Source organism: Ornithodoros turicata, chromosome 1, assembly GCF_037126465.1.
Source record: "Ornithodoros turicata isolate Travis chromosome 1, ASM3712646v1, whole genome shotgun sequence".
Taxonomy (NCBI): domain Eukaryota; kingdom Metazoa; phylum Arthropoda; class Arachnida; order Ixodida; family Argasidae; genus Ornithodoros; species Ornithodoros turicata.
Genome location: NC_088201.1, coordinates 9,492,997 through 9,512,098, shown reverse-complemented (window position 1 = coordinate 9,512,098; position 19,102 = coordinate 9,492,997). Strand labels below are relative to the sequence as shown.

The following is a 19,102-nucleotide window of genomic DNA, read 5'->3' as shown; positions in this document are numbered from 1 at the left end:
GAGAGCTCGCGTCCTTGATGGTTTCTTTCTCTTCACTCTTTCTTTTCAGCCTAGATTATCGAGTTGCTGTGTACAGGAAGCTGGGAACACTTTGTCACGGAACATAGGCCGATGGTAGATTGTTCAACTAAATTGTCATTTAGCTAAACTATGGCGCTTTCTATACAGTGTACCTCGCCGCACATCTTAATTGTTATGTAATTCTTTTGCTCCCTATGTAACTATAAAGGAACATGGTATCGGCCATAAAAAACGAAATTGTAGCACCGCAGTAGTATTCTCTCTGCACGCACGGCTTTACTGTTGACCAGTAGAACGACCGAGTCATATATATATAGCGCGAAAGATATATTCCTTATTTCCTTGCTCCTTCTTCCTCGCTCCTTATTTTGTTGCATATATATATATATATATATAGAGAGAGAGAGAGAGAGAGAGAGAAAGAAGAAAAAATGCCACACTTGTATTATTAACCGAAAATACTTGAATGGAATTGATGTTATACAAAGGGTTCCTTGAACATCATGTTAAACTCATTTTATCCACTGTTTGAGCTGCTTAAGAGCGCTGCTAGCGTGTCATTATACAATAACAACGAATACACTGATGATGATAAATGGGGAAATTCGCCACCTGGGTTTGTGGCCCACAACCGACAACCTTAATGCCGTCATTATAGATTATAAAGATTCAAGTTGAAAAGCGTAATATACATGTGCCCTATGACTTGCGAAGTGCCCGCTTGGTGTGCCCCCCCCCCCCCCCCCCCCGCCATATTACTCGTGTCATACTACCCTCACTCGTTCTGAGACCTTTGTCCTACATTTTGCAATTGATCCGTTCACCGTATGTGCATCTGTTTGCATTCTCGTCGCTTGTAGGCGTCCTGGTGTGGCCCCGACTCTGTCGCGACTCATATCCCCACCTTTTTCTGTTACCTCATCACCGCCATCATCAGGTTATATTAAAAAGGGTGTAACATAGTTACAAATGAAACCTATTGACATTGACCACGGTTAAGGATATAATGTCATGATCAGGGTGTCGAACCGCAAAATATACGGGTTCGGTTCGGGTTCGGGTTCGCGTTGTTTTGATTTCGTTCCGGTTCAGTTCCGGTTCGGCCAGGCCAGAAATCGAACCGGTTCGCAAACCGGTTCGCAGCCCCGAACCGGTTCGCGAACCGGTTCAACGCTTCTGTTATATATGTTCCATAAAACTGCTTTTATCAGGAAATGCGTGGCTAATAGCATACTGCTGTTGTCTGCATTGACGTCTCTAGCGGTGAGGTAGCCCTTTAGTGAGATAAATGAGAAATGGATGAACACTTATTGCAACTACAGTTCACGCTGTTGAAGCGGTGTAGTCCTGCTACTTTCTGTTCCCAAAATATCTTTTTTCACACGCACAGTGCCAGCAAGATACACTTAAAGGAAGCCTAATAAGATGGACAGCGTAACATAGACGACAGTACTTGCCGGCACACTGCCTTCATAGCGTGAATCGATCTGAAACCGTACTGAAGCATGTCGAAAATAAGCCTGCAAGCCTTACTCTGTCCGAGCTCACAGCAGTGTACTTGTTAATCCACAACACAACGGCAATGTGTCACGACGACACAACTGCGCTACCAATAAGCAGAACTACATTTACTTTTCAAAGCACGACCAATCAAACAGGCACCGTTCTGCGTACGCTCCTTCTCCAGTTCTCATGTTTCTGACTCGTTTAATTTGTGCTGCTCACGTGTAAAGGGAAATCTTGGGCGCTTATTTGATCACATATTCGTCCTGTAGAGCTATATAACTGGCCTACTCCATTCGTGTTTCATTCGTCCGCGTGGCACCTGGTCTCTGAAGAGTAGACGCCGCACCGCGTGCGTGGAGCGCTAGCCGCGGCACTCACAAGGACAACTGCGCTTCAACATGTTAAAAAGACGCTGAAAGTATACTTACTATACGTCGTCGTCTGACTGCTAGGTGAACATTTCTGAAATTTATGATATAGGCGCGTGATGATGATACCAATGTGTCTTCGTTCGGGGATAGAGAGGAACTCTTATGCTGACTTCTTTTATGTCCGAACCGTTTTGTTGCGAACCGGTTACCGCTATTATTTTTTACGGTTCTGCTCCGGTTCGGGTTCAACAGTGTCATGAAAATTTCGGTTCGGGTTCGGGTTCGGTTCCGGCAAAAATAACGGTTCGGGTACGGTTTTCGGTTCGGGTTCAGGTTCGGTTCGACACCCTGGTCATGATTGTTATGTATATGGTCCCATGTTGAAGTGTAAATTAGGAAACCTCAACCGGAGTTTGAGGCTTCATAAATGAAAATGCACTACTTGATATTGCCTTTTGCTATGAGGTACACTAGAAGTCAAGAGTCCTCTGCTTCAATACGTGATCTGTTCCTGGTGCCTAACACCCTTCACTGGAAATGGGACTGCCAAGTACTTGGTTGACATTCAGATCACAAGATGGTTCTTGAGATGCACCATATAAAATTTAAGCATGACAGACCTAAAATCCAGATATTCCACGATATTCCTTGGGCAGATCCTTGTACAAATTTTAATTGGGTCTGTAGCATCTCGAGAAATGTTAATATGGCCTGAAATTTTTTCAAGGCCACTGTACACATTTCCACAAGAAAGTTCGTGTCCAAGAAGCCTTACAGGGGAAGGGGGGTAATATGTTTATTAAGAAAAAAAAGAAGTAAAGGCTAGCCAGGCAAAGAGCCGGCTTGTTATTCCAAAAAAATGGGAAAAACGAAAAAGAGAAGGAAGGAAAGATAAAGGAAAAAACGGGGAAAACGAAAAAGACAAGGTTTACACTTAAAGACCATGGCTGACACGCGAAGCTTAGCATCTTAAACGTCGCATAAACAAAATTCGACGGCGATGGAAACTAACCCTGGTTTCAGGTTTGACGAAGGCACTGAAGGAGGAAATGAGGAAATTAAGTGAGACTAAAGAGAAATATTATAGCTACGTCTTTGTTGCGTACTCCCAGCATATTTGGCATATAACTACTCAAAGTATCGAGCAAAAGAGGAACAAAATGACGCACAGCAGAGAACAGATTATATAGAAGATGTGGGAAACTCCTAATTGATCTATCACCGTTGTCGCACAACTTAAAGTCCCGAATTATTATTAGTATGACATTACTTTAAAGCAGCACTTGTATCTCTATTTCTTATTATGCCACTGTGGGAGGTAAATATGAAGAAGTCTTCTGCGGGTAGATTGGCAAAGGAAAAAAGTGGATATGCTAGTCCAAAAAGTCTCGGGACTGATTACTTCAGGACGCGATATTGTGGTCTTCTGGGCAAGACAATATTCCGAATGATTTGCGCTTGCTTGCTGCGAGTAAGCTGCGCAATTCGTCAAAATTAGTTTCCAGATATCGCTGAACGAAGGGACTGTCCCGAACGAATGGAAATGCGCTCGTATAAAACCGATACGTAAGGCAGGAGTCCCGACTTTGGTTTCGAATTTTCTCTTCTTTCCAGCTTTTGTGAATTGCTAAAGCACATCTTTTGCAAACAATTAACATCATGATCAAGTAACAGCATTCATTGCAGCATATCTTTCGTGGGGGCTACTCCGCTGTCATGGCCCTGTTTGATTTCATCCACGACTTTGGATTTGCTTTATATAATAACCTACAAATTGAAATATTGGTTTTGCATCTCTCCAGGGCATTTGACCGCGTACGTACCCTATAGAAAGCTGACACATAATACCAAGATCATGGATTGGCTTCGGGACTGATTCCCTGTCTGATCGAACCCCATACACCTGGGGTATACGACAGGAGTCAGTCTTGAGACTTTTGCTGTTTCTTGTCTATATGCACGATATGTTAAGTAACATTAATTGTAAAGCATGTTTATTCGCTGATGACTGCGTAACATATCGCGCGATATATTCCGAAAAACATAGGGATGTCTGAACGTGCGTCCTCAATATGCCGATCGTTCTCTCTCTCTTTTTCTTTCTTTTTTTTCTGTGTGCTTTGCTTATGGCTCACCTTGTTCGCCTTATATTACGCACCTTTGCAAAGCACTTTAGAACACATCAACGAGTGGTGTTACAAATTGCAAATCAATTTGAACACCGACAAAACTGTGTCTATGCTGTTATATGTAGAACAAAGGCTTTGCCAACATCATAGTATACTTGCAAGGGAGCTTAGTAAAATATCTTGGGGTCGCCGTCCCGTCCGATTTTAGATGGAATTTTCACGTGCACTTAATAGGCATCACAGTCAAGAGAAAGCCTCTTCTATCTCAGAAGAACACTTCATTATGCTACTGCTTAGGTCAGGCTACCGGTATATAGAACACTCGTGTTACCGATCGTCACGTTCGCGAAGGTAACTTGTCACCCCGTTGCTGCGTCTCTTTTGCGGGTTTCTTTCGAATTGTCGCCACTATACGAGTGTATTATGTGTATATATTATATAATTAATGTACGTTCCCTACTCCTTCCAAGGTTCCTTCTGGGACCAGTATTCTGAAATAAATGTATAAATCGTTATATTTTCGTCTCGTCCCCTTTGTCTTCCGTATTCCTTCCCTCTACTGACTGCTCATATGCAGACTGTACAATTCTATCGCTTCCGTTGGTTAGCTGCAGTTAACGTATATCTCACGCTTATAGCCCACCACCGACTTAAACATGAGAGAAACTGATGTTCTGAGGCTGGAACACATAGAAGGGACAGATACAAACAAGCCTCAAATCGCTGACTTAAACATGTCTATCTCAGTCCCCCGTCACCGAACCTCGCAACCTGGAAGGTAAAGGTCGCTCAGATGAAAGGAACGATGAGCACATATCACGAATATCACTACCCAAAGGCAGAACCGGCTGCTCGAACACGTCTTTATCGTTATCAAAGTACACGTGTCCCAGACCCGAGGGCTGACAGAGACGCGCCGACGAATGTCAGCACTGATATCTGGGTGTGCCATTCGTTTGCTCCTGTAGGGGACACTCAAGGGGCATTTTGCATGCAGAGCAAAGAAAAGGCACGCTCATGGGTTAACATCAGGTGTGTAATCACGTGACGAGTAGCACTGAAATGAGCCGCGAGAGGCGATTAGATCGCATAGCGCCGAGATACGCTTGGCGCCATCTCTCGGCAGGAACATCGGCGGGTACATATGGCAACCGCCGAACGGCTCACCAGTCCTTCTAGCCCACCATAACCATCGTTATCTATTTGTTGATGGTGCAACGTGCAACGGCAACAACTGCGCAGCCCACAGACACAAAATTGTTTTCATATTTATTGGTCCTCACTCATGCTCACAAAAATGGTTAAATTAGCAAAAATTGTTTCATAGAAGCATTACCTGGAACACGAAACGAATTTTTTTAAATTTTAAATAGTCGAGACGAGGCTCCCTCGCTCTCCCTGCTCCCAAACGATTGGTTGCGATTGTTTTTGTTTCGGTTCGCTCGTAGTAGTCGTGTTTTATGTGCTGGATTACCACGTTTGATGAATACTGTTGCAAATTCTGAAATATGACAAGTTCAGCTTCGAGTGCGCGCAGCTTGTTTGTAGAGTCCAAGGCAAGGTTATCAGAGCGTATACAAGTGAACATTAATAGCGTTGGATCTCTAGCCAGACAAGTAGTGAAAGGATCAAAAAGCAACGAGGTAAGCCAGGTAGCTTGACACATTGACGCAGCGTGACTTGACATTATGCAGGTAGCATGACACACTGTACGCCACTCTAGCTCCGTCCCTAATTTCATTTCTGTTTTGTGTATTATGCAGACTCTAATGCACACAGCAAGAAACTTCGCACTGCAGGAGCACGCAATACATAACTCGGAGACAGTAAGAACGGCAGTATATTCGACGTTGCTGGGATACTGATTGAGATTCTTTTTTAGATATTAGTTAGAGATAATCGAATATGCACTTACAATTCGTTCTGTTTCAGAATCTAAACAAAATGCAAAACTTGGTGACTCAATTACAACGGCAGTGAGTATCTTGGCTATGTGACAAGAAATTACTACACATATTAAGTATCAATGTTGTCGGCAAGCCAGTATATAGGAACGCCTCCAGTTCAGTATGTTGTGATCTGCCTAGTAGGTTCTATACAACTGCATTGTGTCAGATTACTTCAAACGAAATCCAGACCAGCTTTCATTAGAAGTTCCAGTAGCCACCAGGGAGCGCAATACAATCCACTGCCATTTAGCTTTATCATACCTATTTAGCCTTGTGTTGTTAGAAACCTTGAATTGAACCATGCAACAAATACCACCAATCTACGGCCTAATGCTATATAAGTATGTGTTGTTGTAAGGCTACCACCACTTTCTCCTTTCTGGAACTGGAGTATTATAGTCTGTTACACAGGTTAGATCCTGGACCGCAAAAAAATACTGGTGTGTTGCAAATATTACTATTATGCTTCTCTGCTTGCACAAATACAGTTTTCCTGGTGTTTCCCTACCGATGTAAACGTAACATTAATAAGAACCTTCAAACTGACAAGCAACCTCCCATTTTTATTTCAGGGCAGATGCAATACACAAATGGTATGCGAAATATGTCACCCTTCTCTGGCACACATTTACGTATGTCCCTCTTGCAGTGCACAACAAATAGAGGTTGTGAAAGAACAGCTTCACAAGATGCAGTGCTGAAGGATCACCTCGGATTTCTCACACGACTGTAAAACAGAGTTTTTCTCACTGAAAAAAGCTTCTAATGACATGAAACATGATCAGTATACGTATTAATAAAAAGAAAAAGCCCTAACCAATAGAAACCGCGACATACATATTGCTCAGATCCGACTTTGATTGTTCCACGGTAATTCGCGCAAAATTTTGATGGACATCAATATTAAACACGTGACAACAAAGGATGGCCAGCGTATGTGATCTGTTCAGTGATGTGTTTGGCCACAGCAAGAAAGAAGAAGAAAAAAAAAAAGTAGCACTGGCAATGATCATGGCATTTTATGAGGAAAGTGTGTGAAAAAAATGCACGGAAGCCCACGCTTGGATCCGATTTGGTGATTCATGTGCCCCGATGCCCAAGACCCGCGCTTTAGTAAAACCTCTTTCTCGAAGTCTCTTGTTGTCGCTGGAAAACAATGTAGCCCACAATGACGCAGAGGATTATTCCTAGTATGGCACACAACACAATAAGGAAGAGCTTCGTTCCAGACATAGGTGGCGGTGGATCCTCCACGTGGTCTGCAAAGGTACAAAAGGACGCACATATTTAATTCCTACATCCAGCAGAATCTAACTGCCGGATCTCGTGTAACGCTAATTTTGAGCCAAATGGAGCAAAATCCAAACTCTGGCAACTCCTGACATACTAGACTTGGTGAAAGTATTGGCTGACGAAGGCAGCTCATGTATCTTTACAATTTTTTTTTTTTTTTTGCAGCACAGTTCATTTCATAGTGCATGAAATAGGTGCTCGTTATCTAAAATTTTTGCTTCCATTTACTTATATGACCCACTTTATGTGAAAGCCATGGTAGCACTCGGGGATTTTTCCCAACACTCCCCACGCCCCCCTAAGGCACCCGCAAAAATCTTACAACGCGCTCCCCAAATTGCCTGCGAGAAAGCGAAAAAAAAAAAAAGCCAGAAGAGCTGCAAATATGGGTGTCACCCCCACCCCCCTCCGAGGCAAAAATCCTAGGAACGTCCCTGCTAGCACTTACATTTGCTCACCTAATACCTTCAACATGCGTTTCAAAGGAAGCATTTGACTTTATCAAACGTTAGCACATGTGGGCCGTGGTTTTCACCACTCAAATTGCTAATAGGCAGCAAAGATTTTGGTTCACTTGGGGGTTAGACAACTATGGTTTCCTCGTACAGCCCTCTCTTACCTCGAGGCGGTGCAAAGTATGACGCTGCAGGAATAATCTTTGATCGGTCCTCCGTATCTTGTGGCTTCTGCGACAGATAAAAATGTTCAGTACAACTCTCTCTCTCTCTCTTCTTTACTTTGGTACGCCCTACCTCATCCTGGATGTCCAATTCGTACATTTTTATCGATATAATGTCGTGGTTATCCGACAGGTCTCCAGTAGCTGCAGAGGCACCAAAGAAATAGTTCGTTGGCAGACGCACTCCCTTTACCGTGAAGCACTCCTTCCAGGCATTCTTGCCGTCGATGTCCGTTGATACCTGGATCCATCATAAGATAGCTACATGCAACACTGGCATCCTCGGACCTGTGACATTCCCACTGACTTGCAGATATGGGTGGTTGGAGGAGTAACTTTTATTCTAACATAGCACATGTTCTTACGCTCGCGATACCAGCTTCCGGCATCGACCAAGGATATATACACACAGCATTTTGTGTATGTGCATGTCCTTCTTGCTTACGTCCTTTGTTTTACTCAAAGGGGGTTGTGATACTTGGTTGTGTGTGGTTCATTCCGTCACGCACGCACTGTAGCACTGCACACCATTTTCTGAAACTGCGGCACCGGACATGACAATGCAAAGTTTGGAATGAGGTGACAAACCCGCTTGCAGACGCGCAACTAAGGAAGTTTATTACAGAGACAGCATTTATACTGGGTGTTTCACCTAACGTGATAAAAAAATTCTAACTGGCGACATACTCGCCGGAGGATTGTGGGACTTTCGGCAATTACCTTTTCTGGAAACTTTTCCACCATTTAGGAAGGCTTTTGACAATTTGTAATTGCGGGAATTTTATTTTTCTCAATTGAACTTTGAAAATTGCCGAGCAAACCTCACTTTTTTTTAACAGAAATATGAAGTCCTCCACGGATAACCGCAGACCCAACAAAAACTATGCACGGTATCGCAACAGAAATAGTAAAAAAATTAGTATAAATTACGCTTTAGCGCCGCCTGCTTGATTTTCACAAAGAAGCACCGTGCGAAATGTGCGTCTACAGGAGGAAGTGTCCCCGACGTCATTTGTTTTGCCTTCTTTGTGATTATAATAATAATAACAACTTTATTCTTGTTTAGGTGCCCAAAAACAACCACCAGGGTCTTCTTATTCGTGCACCACAAAATGTTATACATGTTTAAGTAGGTTATCAAAAACAGACATTCAAATAGACAAAAAGAGTAGTGATAAGACAGTTGTCACCAGCATCAAGGTCAAAGTGGGGGAAAGAATGGTAAAACAAGAGGCGGGAACACTTCCTCCTCTCCCCGCATCTTACGTGCGCTCTTTTTTGCGACAATCAAGCAGGCGGGGCTAAGGCGGAATTTTTACTTTTTTTTTTTCCAACTATTTCGTGTTGCGACAGTCTGCATAGTTTTTGTTGGGTCTGCGGTTATCCATGGAGAACTTCGTATTGCTGTAAAAAAAAAGTTAAGTTCGCTTGGCAATTTTCAAAGTTCAATTGAAAAAAAAAAAAAAAAATTCCCTCAATTAAAAATTGTCCAAAGCATACCTGGTGCAAATGTTTCCAGAAGGTAATTGCCGAAAGTCCCACAATCTTCCGGCAAGTAAGTCGCCAGTTAGAATTTTTTATCACTTTAGGTGAAACACCCTGTATACACACGAACAGGTATAATCAAGATCGACTGAGATCTTGATTATACCTGTTTGTGTGGCCTTACTGACTATATATATATATATATATATATATATATATATATATATATATATATATATATATATATATATATATAGAACAAATAGGTTAATATATCAGACGGCTACGAAGTTGAATAAAAGTGAAATAGTAAGACTTGGACTACATATTACAGGAACGTTAACAAAAACTAATTTATTTATTGGGCAATTTAACACATAGATTAAAAAAAGAATGGTCGACGTTTCGACAGTGGCACTGTCTTCGTCAGGACAAAAACCCTTTTGTCCTGACGAAGACAGTGCCACTGTCGAAACGTCGACCATTCTTTTTTTAATCTATGTGTTAAATTGCCCAATAAATAAATTAGTTTTTGTTAACGTTCCTGTAATCTGTAGTCCAAGTCTTACTATTTCACTTTTATATATATATATATATATATAAATGCTGTTTTTGTAATAAGCTTCTTTAGTTGCAAGTCTGCAGGCATGTTTGTCACTTCGTTCCTAACTCTGTTTCGTCATGTCGGGTGATGCAGTTTCAGAAATGAGCTTTTACCGACTTCCCTTCCTTTCTAAATTGGTCAATGCAAATGTCAACTGTTTCAACACATTTGTAAGTAGGTAATTGGTCACTGCAAACCCTCAAAAATCACGAGGCTATAACGAAGAGCCTTATCACCGAGACATTTACTCACCGTCAGGACATCGTTTTCGTAGCGGATAGAAATGTGGGTGTCGTAATCTAGGTTTCTGAACTTTGCCTCACAGCCAGCGAGTTCGGTGTGAGTTCCATCGCGGTCATGGTCGTAAGACAGGGTGCCATTGTTGACCATGGCGGAGATGTAGGGGTGGCCATGCTAGTGGAGGGGAAAGAAATGAAAGCATGAAAAAAAAATGGACAGTGAAAAAAATTGCACCTCACTGCTTACATTGTGGGGACCATTCTGGTTGGCATAGGTATCGAGGTAAACCGCAAGTCCAGAGAACTTGTCCTTGCTACCAAACACAGGGCCTGTGCGGAGCAAGTGTTTACACATTTCCGATGAGGGAGAGAGAGCGGCTCAAAAAGTGCACAAGTGCAACTATGAATACGATGTAATTAATAAATCTCACAAGAGCTACTTTCATACAGTGAGAATGTTGTGACAAAACAAGGCAGAAACAAATGATACAAATTAGGAGCTACATATACCGGTTGGATACAACAATTCTTATGCAACTTGTAGAATTTGCACGAAGAGTGATAACTGGTGCGCGGATACCTCAATTACAATACATCACTTTATTATCGCGGCAAGTATCGCCTAAAATGCCAAATGGCGTACCTATTTGTAATGCCTCCTGTGCATACCATATTGCAAAACCATCACCAAACAGCTCTTTTCCAGTGCCATGCACTTTGAAGTGTACTTGTACGTCCCAGTTCTTTGACCCGCAAGGCTGAAAAGAGAAATAGTACCATGACGATAGTCTGTTTAGCAGCGGGCAACAGTGACAAAATGAAAACGTACACGATGTTGCGTACTTACAACTTTGTTCCAAATCGCTCCTCGTTTACTCTGGTGATCGGGTGTGAGACGAATATAGGAATTTGTAACCATTGTGTTACCAAGAAAGTCCCAGTTGGGAATTGTCATGCCACCACCTAGCAAGGACAGTAGAGTAAAAGTATTTGAACTCATTAACCACTGGAGCAATTGCGTGATACATGCCATGCCCTGTTAAGTACAGGTGATATCTTGGTGGTAAACAAAATCAGCACGTGGATCTGCAGAAGTGGTGGTACCCACGGCTGTAGAAAACATGGGCTCGTAATTGCAACAAGCTGAAGCGAAAAAGTTTCTCTCTCTCTTTGTTTCAGCAGTGAAAGGAATAGAAACCTGATAGATAGAATAGATGCCCGAAATATGTGTATCGTTACGCAGACTTAGGGAAAGATCAGAGACATTGCCAAATGAGTTTGATGGACAGCCTGAAAGGATGCAATAGTTAGCAAGAGCCTGAGGATGTGAGGTTAGTGTCTGATGGTGATGATGACAGTAAAATGAGACTTCTACCTCACAGAACTTGCATGCTGAAGATCAAGTGTAAGCACGCACAGCATAAATGGAACAACATATATAATTAGGGTTCCAGGTTTTGGGGGGGTTATTCTCTGGAATATTCCGAGAGTGTTTTTTAAAGTTTACTATTTTTTTGAGAATTCAGAGTTTTTCATCACTTACGTTTTACAACTTAGTTAATATCCAAGATTCTGAGAAAAAGTGAAAACTGTGAAATGACATACTCGAGAAAAGAATGTGAAGCTGCCTTGCAAAAACGCCTACTGTTATTGTCTGCTTCGAAACAACTAGCTGCCCTTTCAAGAAGACAGCAAGTCAAGAAGACAGCAAGAAGACAGCGAGCATGCCATCTGTGCTGCCTCGTACACTTTGAAAAGGAGAGGGGGGAAGTACGATTCCCAGAAGAGCGGGAAGGAAAAACTTAGGCGCCGGACATTTTCCAATCAGACCGGGGAAATGGCTGAAATGACCTCAAATGTCCTCATGTCGAGTACCTGACATAAAGAGACTACCCCTATTCGAATTCCAATGCCAAAATGCCTCCAGTGAAGGATGGAGTTCACCTGCATCACACAAATGCTTCATGCGTAAGTGGAACACTGTTGCACAATAGATTTTGACACAAAAGGAGACGAACCCCACTAGTTAACCACACATCTGGGCGTGGTTTTTCTTGCGGAGTTCCCGGTTACTGGAACACCCCAAAGTGGAGTTTTTTTTTTTAATAAATCCGAATTGTTTGAAATCTTACCACTGTGTATGTGTGATCTTTTTTATAAATCCAAAAACTCAGAACCCTACGCATAATACAGGAATTATACCAGTTGGTCGTAGGTGTGTTGTACACGCTACCTATGGCACAACACTAATGTCAAGAACAAACACATCCATCCACAAAAATAACAGTGTGCACACATGACCATGAGGAGATAATTGAAATATTACACTTTCTTTACATCAAGAAAGCATCCTCTGTACTTAAAGGGGTCGTGAGACTTTGACATATGTGGTGTATTACATCATGCACACATTGTATTGCACATGAGAGTATTCAGGAAAAAAAGAATAGTTTTCGATATGTCATACTTCGTGAGATATAAACCCTTGAACGATCGTACTCATCAAGCTCTGACATCAGAGCTCCAGCCATTCCCATTGGTAGTCGTAAGCATGTGACCTCTCTCGCACTTCCTGACTGGTGGAGCTACCTGCCGTAATGTCAGAGCCGCACAAGTTTCGGTATTTTCGCGGTGCTCGGTTTTCTACGCGTTTTTACACCCTTGTAAAACTTGGAATGCAAGTTCACATCGCTGCAAATGATTGCATTTTACATTTATCTGGAATAACTTTAGATGAAGTGTCGCAACCCTTTTAACCTAGGTGTCCTGCACAATTGAACCTCTGTATGCAATAAGGGGATAAGTCGAAAAATCCCAAAATGAGAAAAGGGGCCCGATATGATTGTCCGTCCCATTGACACACATGCATTTCCCGTTTTTTACCATGCTGTAGCGGGCACACAAATCGCAATAAGGTCCTAAGTTTTCATTGGCAGGTGCATACTGATATGTAGATGTCATTGCAACAAAAATAGTAAAAAGAGGATAAATCGACTTATCCCCTTATTGCCTACAGAGGTTCAATTATACTGTAATTCACTTGATTCATTCATTAATTCACTTGATTCATTCTTTAATTCACTTGATTCATTCACTAATTGATTTATTCAAGATCCCTTCGCTCCGCTCATGCTTCAAGTAATTATGGCTCAATTAATTGCTCCACATTTCAATCAAGAATGAATTTTTGTCCTTGTTCTTTGCTTTTAATGTCACATCCTTCCTTCCAAGAAATGGGCTTTAAATCTGTTTAGAAACCTGCAACTGCTGTACCACGCTACACAAGTAAAATTAAGCATTTCTTATTTACCCAACAACTGTCTGCTGCAAAGTAAGGTTGCAACAGCATTTTTGTGTCAGTTCATAGCTCAACTGATTGCTAAGAACATAGCCTAACCATGCTTTGTATAGTGGCCAAAGCCTGCAGAAGCAAACTGAGTTCTGACATATATCTGTGTCCCCGAAGTCAGGTTGCTTCCATTGTGCGCCGTATGTAATTATTATCGAAGTTGTGTGGTGTATCAGGACTGCAGGATATTTTTTCAGAAGTTCCCTCACACTATAACACAAGCAGTCCCCAACAACACTTTCAAAATTAATGACGTGAACTCCATAACTCTGCTCAGCTCGAGCAATGGAAGACAGCAGCCCTTGAGCATATCAAACTATAAGCATGCTATCTTACTCAAGTTGCTCAGAGCACCTGTATATTTTTTCCTTTAGCGTGTACAAAAAATGATACGTAGAAAATGGCAAAACTGAATAACAATTAGAATGCACTCCAGTTCAAAGTGTATAGGGCTCTGCTTACAGCATAGGATTATGTAATTCTCAGACAACAATGGCGACATTCTATTCGTTTCACCTGCTGAATGACACGTGTTAAGGCAGGTAACGTTTAACCTTTTCGTTGTTCGACGGGGAGCCTGCGCGACAGTTTAGAGATAATGTGCAATGTATTAAACGTTCTATGCCTACTAAACGAAAAAGAAAAACGAACTCCTAATTAGTGAAACACTGCTCTCACGAACAGCGATTAGAACGTTTCCAGGCAAATGCGGCAGTGAAATCTCGATGTGCGACACTGGGTAGAGCGGTAACCCGACTGGGTTGCACGGTAGGTTTGAAGGAAGCAGGAAAGAAAAGCACAGTTACTGAGGTCTAATGGGACCTGATAAAACATTCTCTCTCACAGTATTAAAGAATCTAATGAGTGTGTGACCTAATGCGTCATACACGCACTAGTACACAATGCACCTCAAGGAACATTGCGCAATCAAATAAATTTCTACAATGTTTTTCCAAAATCATGCATCAGACGTTTAGCAATTAACATCGTCAAATTGTTCCTCCAGAGAATTTGAGCTTATTTTCCCTGCAAGAGAGAAACGCCGGTAACTCACACCTGCGGCTTTGAGAACTTTCTAGCAAACACAAATTTCTCAGCGCAAATCGCTTATTTAGCCATACCTTGGTACGGTTTTACGAGGGAATGTTCTCTTTTGAAATAGTCTTTTGTGTTCCATTGAGACGTGGCAAGTAGATCCTCCACAAGGCAAATTATTCCAAAAAGGAATAAATACACGAAATTCTGCAGCATCTTGTGAGGCGCCATAATGAATTATGAGGTGGCATTGCCGCTTGCCCATTGAATCACATTTTCGAAAGATATACAGGTCGTTCAACATTGCATAGCACCATATAATATTCGTAATAAACCAACTTTACTTTACAAAAGCGTAAAAAATCTACACTTTCGCAGCAATAATTTATTTGTGAAGCCACCTAGAGGCGGCCAAACGAAACTGGCATCAAAACAAGCATACTTGGTGGGTGCGATTTGCTTTAGGTTTCTTTTTACCACGTTTATCTCGATGTTTGCAACACAAGTGCAGTTGCCACAGCATATTGATCAATATGTTGTGTCTTAAGTTTGTCTGTAGCAAGCTTCCATTGTACAACAGATAGCAAGCAGGAAGATGTTAAAAGTATGTACATATACTATGGTGCGACTGGCACACATTTTATAACCGGTGGATCTCCATCAAATATCTGTAATTTTTGGACATCATTTGTAATTTAGAATCATTTTGCAATACCCGACGTGATTTTACTTTTGTTGCATATGTTGCTGAATGCCTCGGCGCACAGGAGTTGACATTAAACGCTATCATGGGTTATAAGTTATAATCCATGATTAAACACATAAACTATGTGTTATAACTTATAACACATAGTTAATGTGTTTATAACAAATTTCTAAGTTGCTGCACTACAATGGTTATAGAAATTTCTTGTTTGGCATTTTGCTTACCAGTTGTATGCATCTTGTGGCAATTTGTTAGATTCCAAGCTTGCAAAGAATGGGAAGGAGAGATGCAGCAGGTCAAAGAAAAACAGAGTACAGCAATGTTATGTACCACCGCATGCAGAGGGCGGACGACGGCTTTATTGATAGCCAGGTACAGTGCTTTTGTCTGTTAATACTGTATACCTACAAATATATATCACTTACATCTTGCCTTGCAGTTTCAAAAGACAATTTCACGGATTCCATGGAAGGCAATAGCACTTGCTACCTTCTTGTTTGTAGTGGGGTCATTACTGATCATCATAGCATCACTAATCCTGTCCGGATTTTTTGATGAAAAGGTGAATTAAACATCTTAAATTACTACACTAGGATATATAAGGATATCTATAGGGATATGATAACGATAACATTGGAGCAGGTTTATAAAAACTAGGTTTTAGAAGCATCTCAGTTGCTTTAGGATACCTCACACATAAGGCTATAGTTGCTATATCACTGGACTGTACTTACCCAAAACATACCTCAATATTCCCTCACATTAATTTCTACCAAAATTGGTGTTGTGACAGTTCTAGTCAAATTGAAGGAGCAGTTATGCATTGCATGCGATTGACAAATAACTTGAAAGCACCAAATAGAACTAATTAGCAACTAACTCTGTGTTACTCCAGTGGGCAAAGATTCTTATTTGTTTCACCATTGATCTTTCAGTACTATGAAAGCATATGGCCGTTACTTATCTTGGGATCGCTGATGTTCATCCCTGGAGCTTATCACGTGCGGATCGCATACTATGCCTTCAAGAACTATCCGGGCTACACCTTTGATGACATTCCTGATTTTGATTGAACTACCACTGTTGTGAACAAGAGCACTAGTCAATCCATTCATGCCTGTCTTCATAAGACAGACATTTTTTTGTGCCTAATTTATTATGAAACAAAGTGCAAGGTTGATACGACAGATTTTTATTGCAGGATTTTACAGGTCTATGTACAGCTTGCTACATTAGCAGTCCCATACTTCTTCGGTTGCTTTACAAGGCATCATATAAAGATTTTAGTCTGGAATGTGCACCTAGAAACACGAGAGCAAAAGAAACGAAACACAGGGCTAGGTTTGTGTTCCTTGGGTTTGCTGAAATAGCAAGTTACTCGTTGCCAAGCAGAGTGGAATGTAAAGTCACTTGTAAAGGCAAGAGATAATTTTGGGGGAAATTTGGCATAACCTGACCTAGCCAAAAATCAATTCTAGCCAGCCTCCTCCAGGAAGGCTGAAGGTTGAAGCAGGTTTTACTCCCAAAAGGCAGGCCACTGCACCTCTGCAATATTTGAAAGTGAATTAATACCATGTGAAGCTGCTACTGCACTGGAGCCTTTGCATGCATTTGCCAACTGTGCACAAATCATGGGAACGTAGTAGCGTGCACGATGTGCATGTAATATATGGCTGTTTCCTACGCATAACACACTGCATTTCGTCGGACTGTTGAAAAATATATTCATTGTTGTGCTTTTGTACATAGAGTAATTAAATAATGTTCAAGGCATTACCATTTATATTCAGTGCACGTAATTTACAGTGTAGCGGGATAATGTATTTTGAAACAGAATGAGCTGTCTCATGTGAAGCAAGCACTTACTTGTGCTATACCTCGTCTATGCAGCGGCATTTGCAGTTATGTCTGCAAAACGTGTTACCGGTAAACCAGCATGTATAACATTTATGTGTTAGTGTAAAGGTTCAGGTAACTGAGCCAGTAAGCATTGTATCGTTACTGCATTTCTGCATTATTAGAATGTGCTCTGCTTCATCTGTACATAGAACTTGTTTTCTGCATTTGATCAATCAAATATTGTGACAAACAAAAATAAAAAATTGGTTTGTAACCAAAAAATCGTGTCCAGCTGTAAACTTGATTGGAGCACCCGATAGACATTTACCAAATGTGCGGACAGGAAAGAATAGGAAAGAAAGCCTCGCGGGCAGTCTGGGCAGTTGAAATTTATGCAGGCATTCCAATGCAGAGCTTACAGCTCGCTGTAAACTGCATGTCAAGTCTTGTGGGAAGCATTAAAATTCGTCTCTCACGATATCACGTGTATGGCATGGAAGAAATGTTACCTCAATTTATCATTATTGTGATACTGTTTGATACACAATGCATGACAATTCAAAGTTACATGGTGCTTACACTTTTGTTATTCATGTAGTAGTATTTCACAGTTGTACCCTAGCTTATGGGTGTAATTCAAGAGCACTTGAGGGTATACAGATCAAGCCCTCTCTTCAGGTTTGACACCCCTTTAATGCTATCAGCCAGCAAAAAATGAAAAAAAAAAAAAAACATTGCAAGCAATGAAGCAAGCATCAGGTAAAGATACAACAGGACAGTTTTTCTATATACAATGGCTGTTATTGGGTATCTCTTACATACAACAGTTTGGCTCATCCATTTTCACGTCAAGGTATGTGGTACTTGGGCACGTCTTTTACGAAGTACAGGCACCTAAACACAAGCACACTGCTGTCCCTAAGCTCTATATCATACAAAATATTAAGGCACTCGACCTCTAACTTCAAACAGCACCAATACATTTAACGTACGCGTTCAAACCTGACGCCTCACTGATTGAGGAAATCAATATCCGCCTTGACACATTTCTGTGTCGTGACATCCAACGCGCTCACTTTGATTTCTGTCTCTCCAAACACCATCCTGGTTTGAATCTCCCTTCTGGCTGGAACATTGGGCAAGTACTTTGTGTCCGACAAGTCCAGGATCAGAGTGCCACACTTGTACACTCCTGGGTCCGTGATGAACTGTACGTCATCTCTCTCGCTGCAGTAAATATGAATGATGCTGCATGTCTGGCCCGCCTTGGCTGGCGTGTAACTCCTCACCACGACGTCGCCGTGTCCGACCGATTGGTCCGCGAGGACAAACTTGTCCAATACATCCGCGCACCACTCGATGCTGTCTTTCACCACGAGTTTCGACGGCGGATGGGCTCCGTGAATGAATCGGTTGAGGACGCCGACGCCGTAAGTCATGCGGGACCTTCGCACGTTCACTATCATCGGGTCGAGGCCAAAGAGGACGGCTCCTCTCAGAATGGCCAGGCTGACACCTTGCGGAATGACCACCTTGACTTGTCCAGAAAAAGCGTCGCGGATGTCTTTCTGGAGGATTTGGGACTCCGCGAAGCCTCCGACGAGAAAGAGGTAGTGGATGGTGCCTACGCGCGGATTGTTGAGGACGTTTGAGATGTGCTGTTTGATGTTTGTGACAGTTGGACGAAAAAGCTCTATCATGGCTGCGGGCTCGATGCGAAGCATGCCCTGCGAAGACCACTTGACGTCCTTGTTGCCATGTTTCTTTATTGCATTTTCGACCTATGGGAAGGAAAGGAGTAGCGTTCATAAATGCGCGGCATGTATTGATAACTGAATCAGTATCATGCTCACGACAAATGCAAACGTTTGTTATTGTGTATAACTACCAGTGAACC

General features: G+C 41.9%; 4 protein-coding genes across 6 annotated transcripts in view; 2 read left to right on the top strand and 2 right to left on the bottom strand.

The window, feature by feature from the left end:
- The first annotated feature begins 5,317 nt into the window (after window positions 1-5,317).
- LOC135377440 (uncharacterized) lies at window positions 5,318-6,901 on the top strand. Its single transcript, XM_064609847.1, has 5 exons — window positions 5,318-5,670; window positions 5,791-5,853; window positions 5,960-6,003; window positions 6,549-6,569; window positions 6,626-6,901. The coding sequence occupies exons 1-5, from the start codon at window positions 5,536-5,538 to the stop codon at window positions 6,675-6,677; spliced, it is 315 nt and encodes a 104-aa protein (XP_064465917.1). The 5' UTR covers window positions 5,318-5,535; the 3' UTR covers window positions 6,678-6,901.
- LOC135377438 (vesicular integral-membrane protein VIP36-like) lies at window positions 6,520-14,912 on the bottom strand. The gene is made up of 8 exons (XM_064609844.1): window positions 14,747-14,912; window positions 11,124-11,239; window positions 10,920-11,034; window positions 10,524-10,606; window positions 10,290-10,451; window positions 8,022-8,189; window positions 7,889-7,955; window positions 6,520-7,235 (listed from the first exon to the last, which is right to left on the bottom strand). The coding sequence occupies exons 1-8, from the start codon at window positions 14,889-14,891 to the stop codon at window positions 7,087-7,089; spliced, it is 1,005 nt and encodes a 334-aa protein (XP_064465914.1). The 5' UTR covers window positions 14,892-14,912; the 3' UTR covers window positions 6,520-7,086.
- A 103-nt stretch (window positions 14,913-15,015) lies between these two features.
- LOC135377439 (transmembrane protein 230-like) lies at window positions 15,016-17,145 on the top strand. 2 transcript variants are annotated; one of them, XM_064609846.1, is made up of 4 exons: window positions 15,016-15,105; window positions 15,622-15,738; window positions 15,806-15,928; window positions 16,302-17,145. In XM_064609846.1, exons 2-4 carry the CDS (start codon window positions 15,640-15,642, stop codon window positions 16,437-16,439), a joined length of 360 nt encoding a protein of 119 aa, XP_064465916.1. In that variant the 5' UTR covers window positions 15,016-15,105; window positions 15,622-15,639; the 3' UTR covers window positions 16,440-17,145. The 2 variants fall into 2 exon arrangements, with proteins under 2 accessions (XP_064465916.1, XP_064465915.1); XM_064609845.1 differs by lacking the exon at window positions 15,016-15,105 and adding an exon at window positions 15,113-15,264.
- The window catches only part of LOC135377437 (heat shock 70 kDa protein 12A-like), a 72,391-nt gene continuing 69,824 nt past the window's right edge, over window positions 16,536-19,102 (bottom strand). For both annotated transcript variants that reach the window (XM_064609841.1, XM_064609842.1), the window contains one exon: window positions 16,536-18,986. In XM_064609841.1, the coding sequence (XP_064465911.1) occupies window positions 18,216-18,986 (771 nt within the window). In that variant the 3' untranslated portion in view covers window positions 16,536-18,215. The remainder of the gene's footprint in view (window positions 18,987-19,102) is intronic.

Bases quoted from the DNA above. Each gene is read 5' to 3' on its own strand.
- LOC135377438 (XM_064609844.1), bottom strand. From the start codon at position 14,891: ATGGCGCCTCACAAGATGCTGCAGAATTTCGTGTATTTATTCCTTTTT. The intron at 11,035-11,123 runs GTAAGTACGCAA...TTCTCTTTTCAG, and splicing joins GAGCGATTTGGAACAAAGTT to CCTTGCGGGTCAAAGAACTG. The intron at 10,607-10,919 runs GTACGCCATTTG...TGCTCCGCACAG, and splicing joins ACAGGAGGCATTACAAATAG to GCCCTGTGTTTGGTAGCAAG.
- LOC135377440 (XM_064609847.1), top strand. From the start codon at position 5,536: ATGACAAGTTCAGCTTCGAGTGCGCGCAGCTTGTTTGTAGAGTCCAAG. The intron at 5,854-5,959 runs GTAAGAACGGCA...GTTCTGTTTCAG, and splicing joins CAATACATAACTCGGAGACA to AATCTAAACAAAATGCAAAA. The intron at 6,570-6,625 runs GTATGCGAAATA...TCCCTCTTGCAG, and splicing joins GCAGATGCAATACACAAATG to TGCACAACAAATAGAGGTTG.
- LOC135377439 (XM_064609845.1), top strand. The intron at 15,739-15,805 runs GTACAGTGCTTT...CTTGCCTTGCAG, and splicing joins ACGGCTTTATTGATAGCCAG to TTTCAAAAGACAATTTCACG. The intron at 15,929-16,301 runs GTGAATTAAACA...TTGATCTTTCAG, and splicing joins CCGGATTTTTTGATGAAAAG to TACTATGAAAGCATATGGCC.